The following is a 15,314-nucleotide window of genomic DNA, read 5'->3' as shown; positions in this document are numbered from 1 at the left end:
TCTCTTCTCTCTAGGTGTCTCTTCTCTGTAGGTGTCTCTTCTCTCTAGGCGTCTCTTCTCTCTAGGCGTCTCTTCGTGGTCCTAGGACCCAGGACGTCTCGGTAGCGGGTGAGGGGAGGGTGAGAACGCTGGAGAACGGGTTGTTCTGGACCGGAAAGCTCGGGCGTCTCCGGTGCACTTGTCCGTAAGCACCCGAGTCCTTCCTCGGTTCAGAACGTCCTGATGACGAGGACCCTTTCCTCAACACAAACACACCTCGCTCTCTTCCTGCAGCAGAACAACCAAGCAGGTCACTCAGGGAGAAGGAGAGAGAGAGAGAGAGACAGAGAGAGAGAGAGAGATGGAGAAAGAGAGATGGAAAAAGAGAGAGAGAGAGGGAGAGAGAGAGGACCCAGGGAGAGAGAGAGGGAGGGAGAAAGAGAGAGAGGGGGGGGGATGGGAGAAAGAGAGAGAGGGAGGGAGAGAGAGAGGAAGAGGGAGAGAGAGAGGGAGGGAGAAAGAGAGAGATGGGGGGATGGGGAGAAAAAGAGAGAGGGAGGGAGAGAGGGAGGGAGAGAGGAAGAGAGAGGGGGAGAGAGAGAGAGAGAGAGAGAGAGAGAGGGGAGGGGGGGAGAGGACAGAGAGCTGTACATATCTGCTGTCATCTGCACACGACTACGGACAGGCGGAAGAGTTGGATTGAGCTCTTCTCTGGGATGCTTTACCCAACCATCATCTATTACAGATTAAAACCTTCACTCCGCCACAGATTAAATCATCGTTCCATAGTACGCCTGCCCTCACAGATTATAAAACGATTAAGGGGTAGGGTCAGATATTAAAAGTATGATGCTTCTAGGCCTATACTAAGCAGGGGGTGGATTTCACCTTGCTGGAGGGCCTAGTCATTGGAGGCTGTTGGGACTGGGAATACTGTGTGTGTGTGTGTGCGTGTGTGTGTGTGTGTGCGTGTGTGTGTGTGCGTGTGTGTGTGCGTGTGTGTGTGTGCGTGTGTGTGTGTGTGTGTGCATGTGCGTGTGTGTGAGGGATGGTTACCTTGCGGAGGGGCGTAGTCATCGGTGTCGGTGTCGCTCTCCGCGCTGTCGTCCACCAGGAAGCTGGGGTAATTCCAGGACATGCTGACGATGCCATCCGACTCGTGCAGCAGGATGTGGGCCAGCATGCGGCCGTGGCAGTCCATCACGATCACCTGGCCGTCCGCAGTACCGAACAACACCTGCGGGGGGCGCGCGGGACAAGGTGAGCTCCATAAACGGAAACCGAACGGCCGCACGCACCGACGGACACGCGTCAAGTATAGAAGCGCCCGCTCCGCTTAAAAACTCTTCTGTTCCTGCGCTGAGAATACAGGAGCTGAACTGATACTAATGAAAACAAGAGAGAGGGAATTCAAATTGATGGACAGGCAGCTAGCGGGGTGACACCCCTGGGCTGACGGGTCACACTGCCAGACAAAACCTCCACCCCGGCAAAACCAACACAACGCTGAAACAATGAGCGGGCTGAATCCGACTGTCGCTCTCGTCAAACGACGACAGACTTCCCCCCGAAGGGGCGTGGTTTTCTCGCGGAGTCTAGCGGAGCTGCGCAGTCAGACAGCGCGTCTCCAAACTTCATTCGGTGACCTACGCGTGCGCGCGAGCACTCTGGGACAAAATGGCCGCCGCGTTTCCGCCCGGCCTGAGCGGTCAACGGTGTCGCTGTCCAGCATCCCCCGACGGACCGGTGGTGGCCCTCGGAAGCTGCCGGGTCGCGGGACCGACGTGGCGTCCGGCGGCCTACCTGCTGGTCATCGGGGGTCCAGATGCCGCAGGTGATCTGGCTCTCCAGGTTGATCTCGGACGACCAGTGTCTCTGGCCGCTGACGGAGCCCACCAGCACGAAGCCGTCACGGTACGAGATCAGGGCCTGGGTGCCATCGTGGGACCAGGTGAAGTCACTCACCTGAGAAAGGGGGAGGAGAGGAGGGAGAGAGAGAGAGAGGGAGAGAGAGAGAGAGGGGGAGAGAGAGAGAGAGAGAAATGGAGAGAGAGGGAGAAAGGGAGAAAGGGAGAGAGGGAGAGAGGGATAAAGGGAGAGAGAGAAAGAGAGAGAGAGAGAGAGAGAGAGAGAGGAAGTAGATGTCAGCTACTGGTACAAGGGCAGGTTGACAGTCCTCAAAGGGGAGAGTCAACATTACGACCTCAGACTGAAAACAGTGAAAGCTCAGTCCGGATGACAACTCTGCCCCTAATGTCAAACCAGTCACAGCTGTGGTCCAGTATATCCAGTCATTAGTAATGTGGTCCAGTATATCCAGTCATCAGGAAGTTCTCCGTGGCGCTGGTTGGTCACCTGAGCCCCGCGGTCGTTGACCAGCTCCACTGACCAGCGGCTCTCATACTGGATCCACACAAAGATCCCTCCGTCCGTGTCGCAGGTGGCCAGCTTCTGGAAGGGCTCGTTCCATCGCACCAGCACCACCTGGGACACACACACACACACGCACGCACGCACGCACACAGACATACATTCACACACACACACGCACACAGATATACACGCACACACACATGCACACAGACATACATACACACACACGCACACAGATATACACGCACACACACACGCACACAGACATACACGCACACACACAGGCGCACAGACACGCACGCATGCACACTTACACACACACACACACGCACGCACACACACACACAGACATACACGCACGCACGCACACACACACATACATAGACACACACACACACACACACACATAAAAGAACAAACAAAAAGGACAGGAACAAGTCAGCTCAGTTAGTGAGGAGCCAGATTTAGAGCCTGAAACGGACCAATCAGAAAGTGGGTTAGCCTCGTTTCAAAAGTGCCGCAGATGAGGTGCTAATATCCTGAGAGTGTAAAGATAATGAGCTTCTCTCCTCCCTCCTCTCCACCCCCACCTCGCTGTCATCAGGCAGCTGCTGCACCACTCAAAACTACATCAAGGTAGAGAACGTCAGAGTGTATGTGTGTGTGTGTCTTTGGAACTGTTCAAAAACCTCTCAAGGTGATTATTATGCTTCCCCAACGGAGGGGGTGGGTGGGGGGGTGACGGGGGGTGGGGCTGATTGGCTACACACATGCACACGCTACCACGCAGAGAAAGAGAGAGACGGAGCGACGGAGAGAGAGAGACCGAAAGAGAAAGACAGCATGAGTAAGAGAGGGAGATGACTAGATTCAGCCACAGGATAGAGTAGTAGGAGACAAAGGGCATACAAAGAGAGAGAGAGAGAGAGAGAGAGAGAGAGAGAAAATACAAGAGAGGTCACAAAATGGCGGCTTCCTGTGGCAGCAGTGACTCCCACCTGTATGGGTCTACTGTACTGACCCCCAGGTCACTGTGGAAAACCCTGGAGCCTGAGATACGGCCGCCACCTCTGAGGCCTGGATTACACTAGCGCGGACATCCATGGCTACGTTTTCCAACGGGCAAAACGATTCACGACTACACGTGAAAATTGTACATAAAGATCTGTTCAGATGTCTTATCTCACTAACACGCCCGAAAGCGCATATCGCACCACCATTAAAGAGCATATCAAACTGGTGATTTACAAGTTTGAGCTACAGCAATCAAGGGTGTAATTTTCTTGGCTGGTAAGCATAGGCGATTTTACCCTCTGAGAGTAGGGGGGGCAACATTTTGACGTGAGAAAAAAAAAAAAAAAACTGTTCTGCCGTCTCGTCCCATCTATTTACAAAGAATACCAGTTGTGAACAGTATGCTAATAAGAAATCCGTATGACAATTCAATATGTACAACGCATCAAACTCCATCTAGACACCACGAGCATGTTAATATGACTTTATGACCGAGCACTAGGCCATACCCAACATCAAACTGACACTGTCTGCTGGTGCTAGCTTCCTCGCCGATGGTGATGTTGCTAGTGCTAGTGCTAGTGTTAGTGTTAGTGTTAGTGTTGGTGCTGGTGCTAGTGCTGGTGCTGGTGCTAGTGCTAGTGCTAGTGCTAGTGTTAGTGTTAGTGCTGGTGCTAGTGATAGTGATAGTGATAGTGCTAGTGCTGGTGCTAGTGCTGGTGTTAGTGTTAGTGTTAGTGTTAGTGTTAGTGTTAGTGCTAGTGCTAGTGCTAGTGTTAGTGCTAGTGCTAGTGCTAGCTCCGATAGCCTCTGGAGCACTTCTGCATTCGATTGCACCTGCTGCGGTGTCATTTCGAGTGGTAGCTTCTTCATTAGCATTGCCAGATTTTATTTTATTTCATGAAGAAGTGGTAAATTGTTTTTATAGCTCTTTTTGCCATTATGAGCAGGTTGGCTAGTTGTAGCTTGTTGAGCACTGAGCAGTACAGTCAGATCTCATTTTTTTCGACGGACGAGTTGTGCCATTAGTGGATTATGAATATATATATATATTTAAAGGTAGCCTAGTTTAAGTAATAAATACACTTTTAAAATTAATGATGATCTAACACAAACTGGTACAAACCACAATTATGTATTTAATAATTGTGTTAATTAGTAAAAAATAAATAAAAAGAAATGTTGTTTTTTTAAGAATCTGAGCAGAGTTGGGCTGTCCAATCAGGGGGGGCACTTGCCCCCCCTGCCCCCCCTATAAAATCGCCAATGCTGGTAAGAATGTTGTGAGTTTAAAATGCAGCCATCCAACCAACGCCAAAAGTCACCAGCAAATAAATGTCCATCCCGTTTGTGTTCCATGTCTGGGGCGTATTCCCTGCTTTGAAAATAATCTTGAATCCAAAAAGATAGCCTACTTATTCCAATCTCTAATTGTAGGCTAATCTCAATCTGCGCTGCTGTGATAACAATATTATATGATTTGGCTTCTACTGTTCACCTTTTATATATTTATTTATTTATTTTGGTATTTATGTTGTAAGCGATGAATGGTTGTAAACCATGAACTCAGCCAGGTATATTGGAATTCATTTAAACAGTTCCCTTTGCTTCCCAAAGACCATCTCATCTACTTCGTGTTGCTGCATTTTTCTTGTATTCTTTCTTGTTTTTAGAGCGCAATCAATTTTTACCAAGAGAACAAAGCCCTCCATTCACCCAACTTGGTCCTGGAGCGCGGCGTTTCATAAGCCTATAGGCCTGCCGTTCCATAAGCCTATAGGCCTGCCGTTCTCGCTTCAGAGAGAGAGAGAGAGAGAGAGATAGGCCTATAGGCATGCCGTTCTCAGTTCACCACGGATCTTCCTAAAATTCCTCCTTTCATCTTTTCCAGTAATCCAAACTCCGTACCCAATTCCTATTTTCATGACTCACACACGAACAAACCGATTCCTTGTTCAACGATCACAGATCTGATTTCAGACTATTATTCCCGTTTAAACTGACAACATAGCCTATTTGAGGGGTTCTTTTGCAAAAACAGACATCTCTGTTTGAAGATAAGTTATCCTAAATCATGTTTGTCCATATCTGCTGTGAGGTTTAAAATAGGCTAATATACTGTAGGCCTCTTCATCTCTTGATACAGAATGACAGCATGTGGGACATGAACACACAGTTGGCATATTCCTAAAAACATTCCCACACCCTAATATTTATTCACAAGCGATAATGTGAACTGAACACAGCGTTACAGTGTAGGTCTATAGTTATATTCCTATAGTTTTTTTCAAACCCTCTGGATCTGCCAATTACGCAGCTCCAGATTTCGAGCGCCAAAACGTAGCTCCTGCCTTATCGATCCGCCTCCGGGTTGGAGCTTTGTTTCAGCCACAGTAGTGTAATTGCTAGGCGCAAATGTAGGTCTTTTGGGGGGAAAACGCCAGAAAGCGCAGTAGTGTAATCCAGGCCTGAGCTCTCTCTCTCTCTCTCTCTCTCAGAATAACCCACCTCTGTCTCACACCCAGTCCTTTCTAACCTCTACACAGCATGTTTGGTTCTTTCATTCAACCAGGTTGGTCTGATTGATTTTTAAAATATATTTCCCAAGAGATATAAAATGGTTATCAATGCATCTTGATGCATAAACGTTTTTGCGAGCTTGTCCTCCAGGCTCAGCCCCGGGTGAAATATGGTGTCTCATGTTTGTTGTGTTCCCAAAGTGTTTCATTTTAGCTCGACACAACTTTGTGTGGCTCTTGTCCAGGTCCCTTTTCTCTTTAACCTCGTAGAAGCGTAAACATGATGCCACTGTTTGTTTTACATCCGTTATGTAACTCAACAACAACAAAAAACCTTCACCATCAAACCGCAAGGAATCTACGTTCAGTAGATACGTACAGTGCAGGCCTTTTATGTGCGTGGCTGTAAGCCAGCCCAGCTCGGATAGCGTTTGTCAGGTTATAACTCCCTCCCTCCCTCCCCCCCTTGGTCAATGTTGACCTGCATTTCTCTGTTGGCACCACTAGAGGCAGTAGTCCCAGTGTAACCGGAATGAACCGGCAGCGTTGTGTTCTGGTGCGTAAAACAGGACACTGGTCACTGCTTGACTTACTTTTTTATTCAGGTCTCTGCATCTGTAATGTGGCAGCATACAAGACAGCTGGGCGTCACTCACATCGCTGTCACACTCAAACAGACCTCCTCCATGATCAGAAAAGCACTGACCTGACTAAAGGCCGTTTCAGACGAGGAGCGATATCCGCCCATTGTAATTCATTTTCAATGAGAAAGGCGAGCGGACAATTTGGGAGCCGCGGACAATCTGGGGCGGAGCGGCAAGCGGGCGCCACCCCGTGAAATTGTCGCGCGCGTGCTCGTTTCGTGCACACGCCCGTCCGCGACAAGAGCTGAATTGTAGTCAGCTTTCCCCGCTGCGCGCAGGACGCGTGCGTCCCCCGCTGATCCGAGCGAGAACGCAGGCGGAATATCACTCCCCGTCTGGAACGGCCTTAATACAAGAATCAGATGAAACAAACATGCATAATACACAAAGCATTTAACAATACTAATCAATATACTATATAGAACTGTTAACAAGTAGGTCATCACTAATCAGTGAAAACGAAAAGCCTACTGCAGCAAACATTCTAGACAATCACACTACCTGTAATGTGGCAGCATACAAGACAGCTGGGCGTCACTCACATCGCTGTCACACTCAAACAGACCTACGTGCAGTAGGAAAAGAGCGCCAGATTTAGCTAGCTAGCAACGACTTTCAACATGCGAACTCAGTCAAACTCGGCCAAAACAACAAAAACATTGCATCCAATACGTCTCACCAGCAAAATAAAACCCCAATGGCCCCTCACATCCTCTCCATACAGATAAATCATTCTACAATCATTCGAACTTCACTCATCTCTAACCGCAGCACACAACGTGACTCACCTCCTCCATGATCAGAAAAGCACTGACCAAAAATTACGCGAGGCCGGGATTACATTGCGGCGAGATGGCAAAAGAAGTGTTCATTTCAAAATAAAAGTAGGAATGTAGAATAACAAAACAAAACGCAGGATTTTGGATAAATAACTCACTATCAAGAAATAAACCATTATGGTTAAAAATAATACTTTATAATAGTGAACTGGAGAAAGTAATTTTTGTCTTTGCTACACCAGCACACCAAAATAAAGTAGGTCACCATCTCAACCCACCGATCTCCACTGCACAAGTAGAGTAGTGGTGAGAGCATTTGACTCCCACCCGGGAGACGGGGGTTCAAAACCCAGTGGAGATGACTTTATGGGACTATACCCCAAACCTCCACACATTCATCCTTTCACTCCAATGTTTTTATCCCTTACCCCTCTGTCCAGAAACAGAAGTTGAATCAATTGCAGCAACATAGCTAACGTTATAGGAATCATCAGTGTAACTGCTTTAGCCACTGACCGCTACCATTAATGTTATGGAAGCTGCTGCTAGTTGTTGTGAGCTCATGAGCTAACTGGCTATCCCGCTCTTATTGTGCTGGATTAGCATTGGAAGCATTGGAACTGATGTGTCCAGGTGACAAGACCCATCTTTATTTATCAGACATTATTTCATGTAATTTCAATTCACAGCTATTTCAGATGCACGACTAGCTTCTGTCCTACCAGTCCTGAACAGAAACAAGCCAGCCACGCACATAAGCCAGGCTGGACTTGGCCTGGTTTTATTATTTCCTATCATGAGCTTTCCGCATTCAGCGATGCATTGTTAAAGAGAAAATCGCGATGCATCCAAGAATACATTTTTTGGGGGGTTCTGGAGTCACGATCTTAGGCACTAGCCAGTGCATGCTGCAGGAAATTGGAGAGGGCACTGGGTTACATTAATAGTCTCTGGGTGGTTTCAAGGAACACACACACACACACACACACACACACACACACACACACACACACACACACACACACACACACACACACACACACACACACACACACACACACACACACACACACACACACACACACACACACACACACACACACACACACACACACACACACACACACACACACACACAGACAGACAGACAGACAGACAGACACACGATTCCCTCATGCATCATGGACAGCCTTGTGCACAGACAGACAGACACACGATTCCCTCATGCATCATGGACAGCCCTGTGCTCTAATATCTATCCATCCAGATCCCTGGGACACAAAGTTAAGTCTCTACAACAACAGCCCCAGCCGCGCCCCCACGCTCTCATCCTCCCCCACCCCTAGCGACCAGTCCAGGAGGATCGACTGAGCCACAAGGCTCGTTTTCCCTCAAACACTTGACAGACTTGACAGCACATTACAGTGACTGCATCTAACGTAGGTAGTCCTTATAGTGCTACTCGGCGGAACTCACAAGTGCATCTCCTTTCTAAACAAGTGTTCACACCTGCCTTGTTCCTGTTGGGGAGACAGAGACAGCTGCCACCGCGCAACAAGCTTCCCTTTCCCCTCAGCAATCCACGACTGGGCCTGAAATATCCCTAGTCATCAGGGTTGTCATGAGGGATATCATAAACCCTGTTAAAATACGGCCTGGTGTGATACTGTCATTTTATCGTACGGCAGTTTCATGACTCACAATTCTATTCCCACAGTCTATGGTCACACGCCTTGCTTCAAATAATAATAGTCGTATTTTGTGTAGGAAACACTATCTAGCTTACGTAATGAACCCCACGTTGCTCCAGACCTGGTGTTTCCCTGAGTCGTGCTGGACGAGGTTCTTCATGGGGAACGCGGTGCTTCCCTGGTTGGCACGGCCGCCACTAGGGGAGGGGGGGGGGGGGGGCTTTAGAAGGCCTCTCGTTTTGGCTGCTGTTAGTGCACGGTGATGCGCTAAATTAACTTGCCTGAGGTAACCAAGACATCACTGGAAACACTGCGCTTTCGTGACTTAGAGCCATCCCGGGAGGGGGAGGGGGGGGGGGGGAGCCATCTCAGGGGGTGGGTGCTTGTGATTAAGCGAAAAAATCTCACTGCCATGTGTAAAAAGAGACGTGCATGCATAGTGCAGAAGGGCCTCGCATATCTCCCACACGGGCCTGTGGTCAGAAGCTGCTCTCAGAAGCCCGATGAAAGACCTGGCCGTGAACGCGCGGTCCGAGGGGCTCTGATGAAAGACCTGGCCGTGAACGCGCGGTCCGAGGGGCTCTGATGAAAGACCTGGCCGTGAACGCGCGGTCCGAGGGGCTCTGATGGAAGACCTGGCCGTGAACGCGCGGTCCGAGGGGCTCTGGTAGGAAGGACCGTCTCAGAGAGCCACGCCCCAGAAAACTGATAGTGTTCGCCTACAGATCCCAGAAGTCCCGGAGCCAGGAGACGTTTGGTGACGTCTGAAGTGGACGAGCGAGGCTTAGGACCAGGAAGTGGTGAAGAGGATGAGGAGGAAGGAGGTTCTACCAGAGAGGCAGGTCGCTGGATGATATCTCTCAGCTGACGGTAGTAGTCATGAGAGAACGCAAATGACAACGGGAAAAGAATGTTTTTCCAAGATTACCGAATGGCAAAGTCAGGAACAATCTGAGAAATCACAAGTACCCGTTCACCCTCGTATGAATGACATCACAAGTACCCGTTCACCCTCGAATGAATGACATCACAAGTACCCGTTCACCCTCGTATGAATGACATCACAAGTACCCGTTCACCCTCGAATGAATGACATCACAAGTACCCGTTCACCCTCGTATGAATGACATCACAAGTACCCGTTCACCCTCGTATGAATGACATCACAAGTACCCGTTCACCCTCGTATGAATGACATCACAAGTACCCGTTCACCCTCGTATGAATGACATCACAAGTACCCGTTCACCCTCGTATGAATGACATCACAAGTACCCGTTCACCCTCGAATGAATGACATCACAAGTACCCGTTCACCCTCGTATGAATGACATCACAAGTACCCGTTCACCCTCGTATGAATGACATCACAAGTACCCGTTCACCCTCGTATGAATGACATCACAAGTACCCGTTCACCCTCGTTTGAATGACATCACAAGTACCCGTTCACCCTCGTATGAATGACATCACAAGTACCGGTTCACCCTCGTATGAATGACATCACAAGTACCCGTTCACCCTCGTATGAATGACATCACAAGTACCCGTTCACCCTCGTATGAATGACATCACAAGTACCCGTTCACCCTCGTATGAATGACATCCCGCCACAGGACTCTCTGCTTGGGTGCATCAGTGACCTCAGGCCTCCCCTCAGGCCGCACTGCACTACACTGCAAAGTGAGTGACCAGACTGGGTGCCATGCCAGGTATTTGGTGTATAGTTCATACTTATATATATATGTGTGTGTGTGTGTGTGTGTGTGTCTATGTGTGTGTGTCCAGGAGAGAGAGGGTGGACAAGGCCGCATCTGTCGTCGCTCTCGCTTGCCCTGTCTGGAGTGTGAGGCGTGACTTGGCCAATTCCCACAGGTGCACTGATCCCAGCATGGTAGCAGCTCTCCTCTCTGCCAGCACGTGGAGCACACACACACACACACACACACACACACACACACACACACACACACACACAACAGGCTTTACAGTGGCTTACACTGACTGCACGTTCATCAGATCAGCTCCCCTATGGGCTCAGCTGTGGATTAGCCCGCTCTCTCTGTCTCTCTCTCTCTCTATCATGCTCTCTGTACCTCTCTCTCTCCCCCTGTCTCTCCCTCTCTATCATGCTCTGTTCCTCTCTCTCTCTATCATGCTCTCTGTTCCTCTCTCTCTCTCTCCCTCTCTCCGTGCGTGTCTTATCCATCGTGCGCAGCAGCGACCTTCAGAAGACGCACGTTGAGTGGACACACTTGGACCCGGGGAAAAGGCTGGAGGCTGCATGATGTCACCTGTTCTGGGGTCACGGCCTCAGGCCCTAGCCAGTGCGTGCTGTAGGAAATTGGACAGGGCACTGGATTACATTAGTCTCTGGAGGGTTTCGAAGAAGGATACGCACGCACACACGCACGCACACACACGCGCACACGCACGCACACACGCACGCACACACACACACACACACACACACAGATGATTCCCTCATGCATCATGGACAGCCCTGTGCTCTAATAGCCATCCAGCTCCCTGGGACACAAAGGTGAGTCTCTACAACAACAGCCCCAGCCTCAGCCCCGCCTCTCTCTCTTTCTTTCTCTCTCCCTCTCTCTTCCTTTCTCTCTCTCTCTCTCTCTTCCTTTCTCTCTCTCTCCCTCTCTTTCTCTCTCTCTCTTCCTTTCTCTCCCTCTCTCTCTTCCTTTCTCTCTCTCTCTCTTCCTTTCTCTCTCTCTCTCTTCCTTTCTCTCTCTGTCTCTCTCTTCCTTTCTCTCTCTCTCCCTCTCTCTTCCTTTCTCTCTCTCTCTCCCTCTCTCTTCCTTTCTCTCCCTCTCTCTCTCTCTCTCAACCCCTGGGCAATAAGGTGTCCCGTCCGCCAGATTTACGCTGATCCGCCACCCACTGCCACAGCCATAAATCCAGGCGCAGGTCTATAGGCCCTGTCCGCCCTCTACAGGCACCACAGACAATGGGGGGGGGGGGGGCTACAACGCCTCCGGGCTACGACGGCCGGCCATGCCTCCCCAGCCGGACGAGAGGGGCGTGAGCACAGCGGGTTTGGAGGCGAAATAGAGGAGCGTTAGACGCTGACCGCGCCGTGGAAGGCTGGCGGGTTGGTCCAGAGGGAAGCCAAACCGCAGCGTTGTCGTCTGTTTAGCGCCGTTGAATATACTGCCTTTCACTTCCCTTCACTTCCCGCTGTCATTTGTTGACGAAGCAGGAGGGAAAAAGCGGGTCCAGTTGGGCTGGTAGAACCAGCACTTTATTGTGGGCTGAACCGCTGCTGTGTCTGAGGTCCCTCCCTGACCAAACAGGTTTACGGAGGGGGGGGGGGGGGGGGTATTGTTCATACTACTTTATAGACAAGAGAGGCAGTGACCTCAAACAAAGACGCACACAAACACACATTAAGCACGCACGCACCATCCATAGCAGGCACACACACGCACCACACCTGGCCTCTTTTGCTACAGAGGTGAGTAAACCCCTATGTGTTTGTCTGTACTGTAGGAGTATATTTTGTGTGTGTGGGTGGGTGAGTGTGTGTGCATGTGTGAGTGTGTGTGTGTGTGTGTGTGTGGATTAGAGTGAGCCGGGCGGCCCGCGGGGCACAGCTGAGCGCCACGCTGTGACGCGGTGATTTAGAGGATAAGATGTCACATGGAGACAGACAGGATCAGCCTGCTGGGCAAACAGGAAGCACACAGGGGGCATGACTCACCCCACACACACACACACACACACACACACTACAGCACTAAGCATAACACAAAACAGTGAAAAAAAAAAAAAGTTCTACAGGCTGGTAGAACATGATAATGAAAATGCAATTGCATTTCGATTTGAATTTTGACACCAACAAAGCGTGGCATTACTTTGAAAATGAAATGTCAAATGGCTTTTGTTATTTTCAGCGAATGTGCATGAAAATTGAAATGCAAATCACAAATGCATTATGATTTTCAATATTGAGTGAAAGAATGCATGTAGAAGTGGAAAATTAAAATGCAATCCCAACTAGCATTTTCAAATTGCATGACAAAATAGAATATTGAATTGTCAATTGAATAAAGAGGCCAAAAACCTTCCGTGATAATGATAATGCAATCCATTATTGCATTTCAAACTTCCATACATAACTGGTACATGAAAATGGAATTACACATCACACGATTTTGAATGAAATAATGCACGCAGAAGTTGAAAAAGAAAATGCAATCCCAATTTGCAGTTTCAAATTGCATGACGAAATAGAATATTGAATTGCCAATTGAAAAATGCATTGCCATTTGAATAAAGACACCAAAAAACTTCCATATATGATAACCATAAGACTTTCAAAGGGCTAGCCTGCGACAGACACTGAATGTGCAGGACCGTTATGACGGTTGCATTCACAGAACCAGATATGTAATCAAAACATTAATGACATCTGGGAAATACCAGATTTAATTTGGACAAGAGCAGGATAAAGTTTTATCTGCACAGGCACTGCTTCACCACTGATGAATTGCAAAACGACTGTAAACATGCTTGCCCTTGGATAGACATGCGCGCACACGCACACACGCACACGATCCCTTCCAAACCCCAAATCGTTTCTCTGACTCCTCCCCCCATCCCCTGTGCTGCCTCGTGGCGGGAGAGTGACATAGACGCTTTAATCCCCTTAACTCCGCCCCTCTGGACGGCTCCAGACCAAGGCCCGCCGTGATCCCGTGGCAGTGAGAGAGGCCCTGACCCCTGGCTGGTACTCAGGGGCCTGGAGGACACACAGTCGCACAGGGGCCAAATCAAACCAGGGGCAGTTTTTTTGGCGCAGAGCTGGAGAAGGGCGGGGTCTGAGAGCAGGCAGAGCTGGAGAAGGGCGGGGTCTGAGAGCAGGCAGAGCTGGAGAAGGGCAGGGTCTGAGAGCAGGCAGAGCTGAGCGTGCAGTCAGGGGCGGTCAAGGTCGCAGTGGTCGACAGCAGCTGAGGTCACCAGGGCAGAGCAGAGTGTTTCAGCAGGAGGGGGAGAGGAGGAGGAATCGGCAGGGTTGGTTCACACCATGGATGTATTAATAGAACTGGATACAGCCACTCCATTCTCTGACCGCTATCAACAATGAAGCCCTATTGAACCGCGCCATCTTGGCAAATTTGTAGTCATTTGACTATTTCCGGTGACTTTTGTACTTGCGCAGTTGAGCTTTTCTGTCCGACGCGCGTCCACGAAAAAGTTCACCTTTATGTGAAATGTAGACGCACGTTCCCGGCTCTATCGGCTCTCCCCGCTTTGATTTAGCAATGAAAACCGGCTTGCATATTAACCTGTTTTTGTCAAATATATCCATTGGAGAAATTATTTTTTCATCCAGGCATCTTAGTTTTAACAGGTTAAATATAACTGAACATGTTTTGTTTGCTAGTAGATGGTATTCATTCCGTTCGCGATAACGTTATTGCAGCCAGGCTGAATTCCTCCAGGGAGCCAGTGACCGGCGAGTTGAAGAGCTTCACTCCCCGCCAGCAGGAGCTTTGGCCGCGGCTACCGCATCTCGGATAACCCGCTGAGTTCGTGGCTGCTATTTCACATTCGCCCTTGATCAATCGAATCTTATCTCCGTATAAATACACATTAAGCCTATATCGCCTTATTCACCACAAAATATGTTTCAATCTGAGGTTATTTTCATAGATAGATTTTGCCTCATTTTTGATAATTTACTGCCATGCAGGCCGTCTGCGCTGTCCCCAGCACCACCTTAACAGAGGAAGTTTGAAATGTTTAATTATTCCCAAGCATGTATTTCCATTCGTAAATCACATTAGCTGACCTGCCCGGACAACTGCATCTCATCCGATAAACATAGCCTATGAACTATACATCCATGATGGCAAGCCAGAAACGCAGACACAAGTTCAAGTACCACAAATAAAGGTAGCCTTCTAACATTCTAACATCAACGGGGTCCCGGCTAAAGTCTTTTAATACCATCCATCGTCATCCGCTTATCCGGGGTCGGGTCGCGGAGGCAGCAGTTCCAGCAGGGGGCCCCAGACATCCCTTTCCCTAGCAGCATCAACCAGCTCTGCCTGGGGAATCTTTAGCCGTTCATAGGCCAGTGCGGATGTTTAATCAAATGTGTTAATGAAAATGACCACAAAAAAGGAGAGTAGTCAAAGCACACCGCTCAAAAAGGGCTTAATACATACAACAAACTGATCAGGCTAATCATTTTTTAATGAAAATGACCACAAGACAACCTCTTGTGCATAGTTGAAATGGTAGTGGGATACGGTGATAAACTGGAGTGATCATTTGACAGCAATTATTAGC

The 15,314-nt window shown here is 49.1% G+C and overlaps 1 protein-coding gene across 1 annotated transcript in view; it reads right to left on the bottom strand.

The window, feature by feature from the left end:
* The window catches only part of tulp4a (TUB like protein 4a), a 40,760-nt gene that overhangs the window by 17,317 nt on the left and 8,129 nt on the right, over nt 1-15,314 (bottom strand). The window contains exons 2-4 of the mRNA XM_084453796.1: nt 2,335-2,463; nt 1,783-1,944; nt 1,036-1,216 (exon numbers count right to left, since the gene is read on the bottom strand). Of these exons, the coding sequence (XP_084309922.1) occupies nt 1,036-1,216; nt 1,783-1,944; nt 2,335-2,463 (472 nt within the window). The remainder of the gene's footprint in view (nt 1-1,035; nt 1,217-1,782; nt 1,945-2,334; nt 2,464-15,314) is intronic.

This window comes from Borostomias antarcticus (assembly GCF_949987555.1).
Source record: "Borostomias antarcticus genome assembly, chromosome: 19".
Lineage (NCBI taxonomy): Eukaryota > Metazoa > Chordata > Actinopteri > Stomiiformes > Stomiidae > Borostomias > Borostomias antarcticus.
The sequence above is the reverse complement of the archived record's forward strand: the minus strand, read 5'-3'. Positions and strand labels throughout refer to the sequence as shown.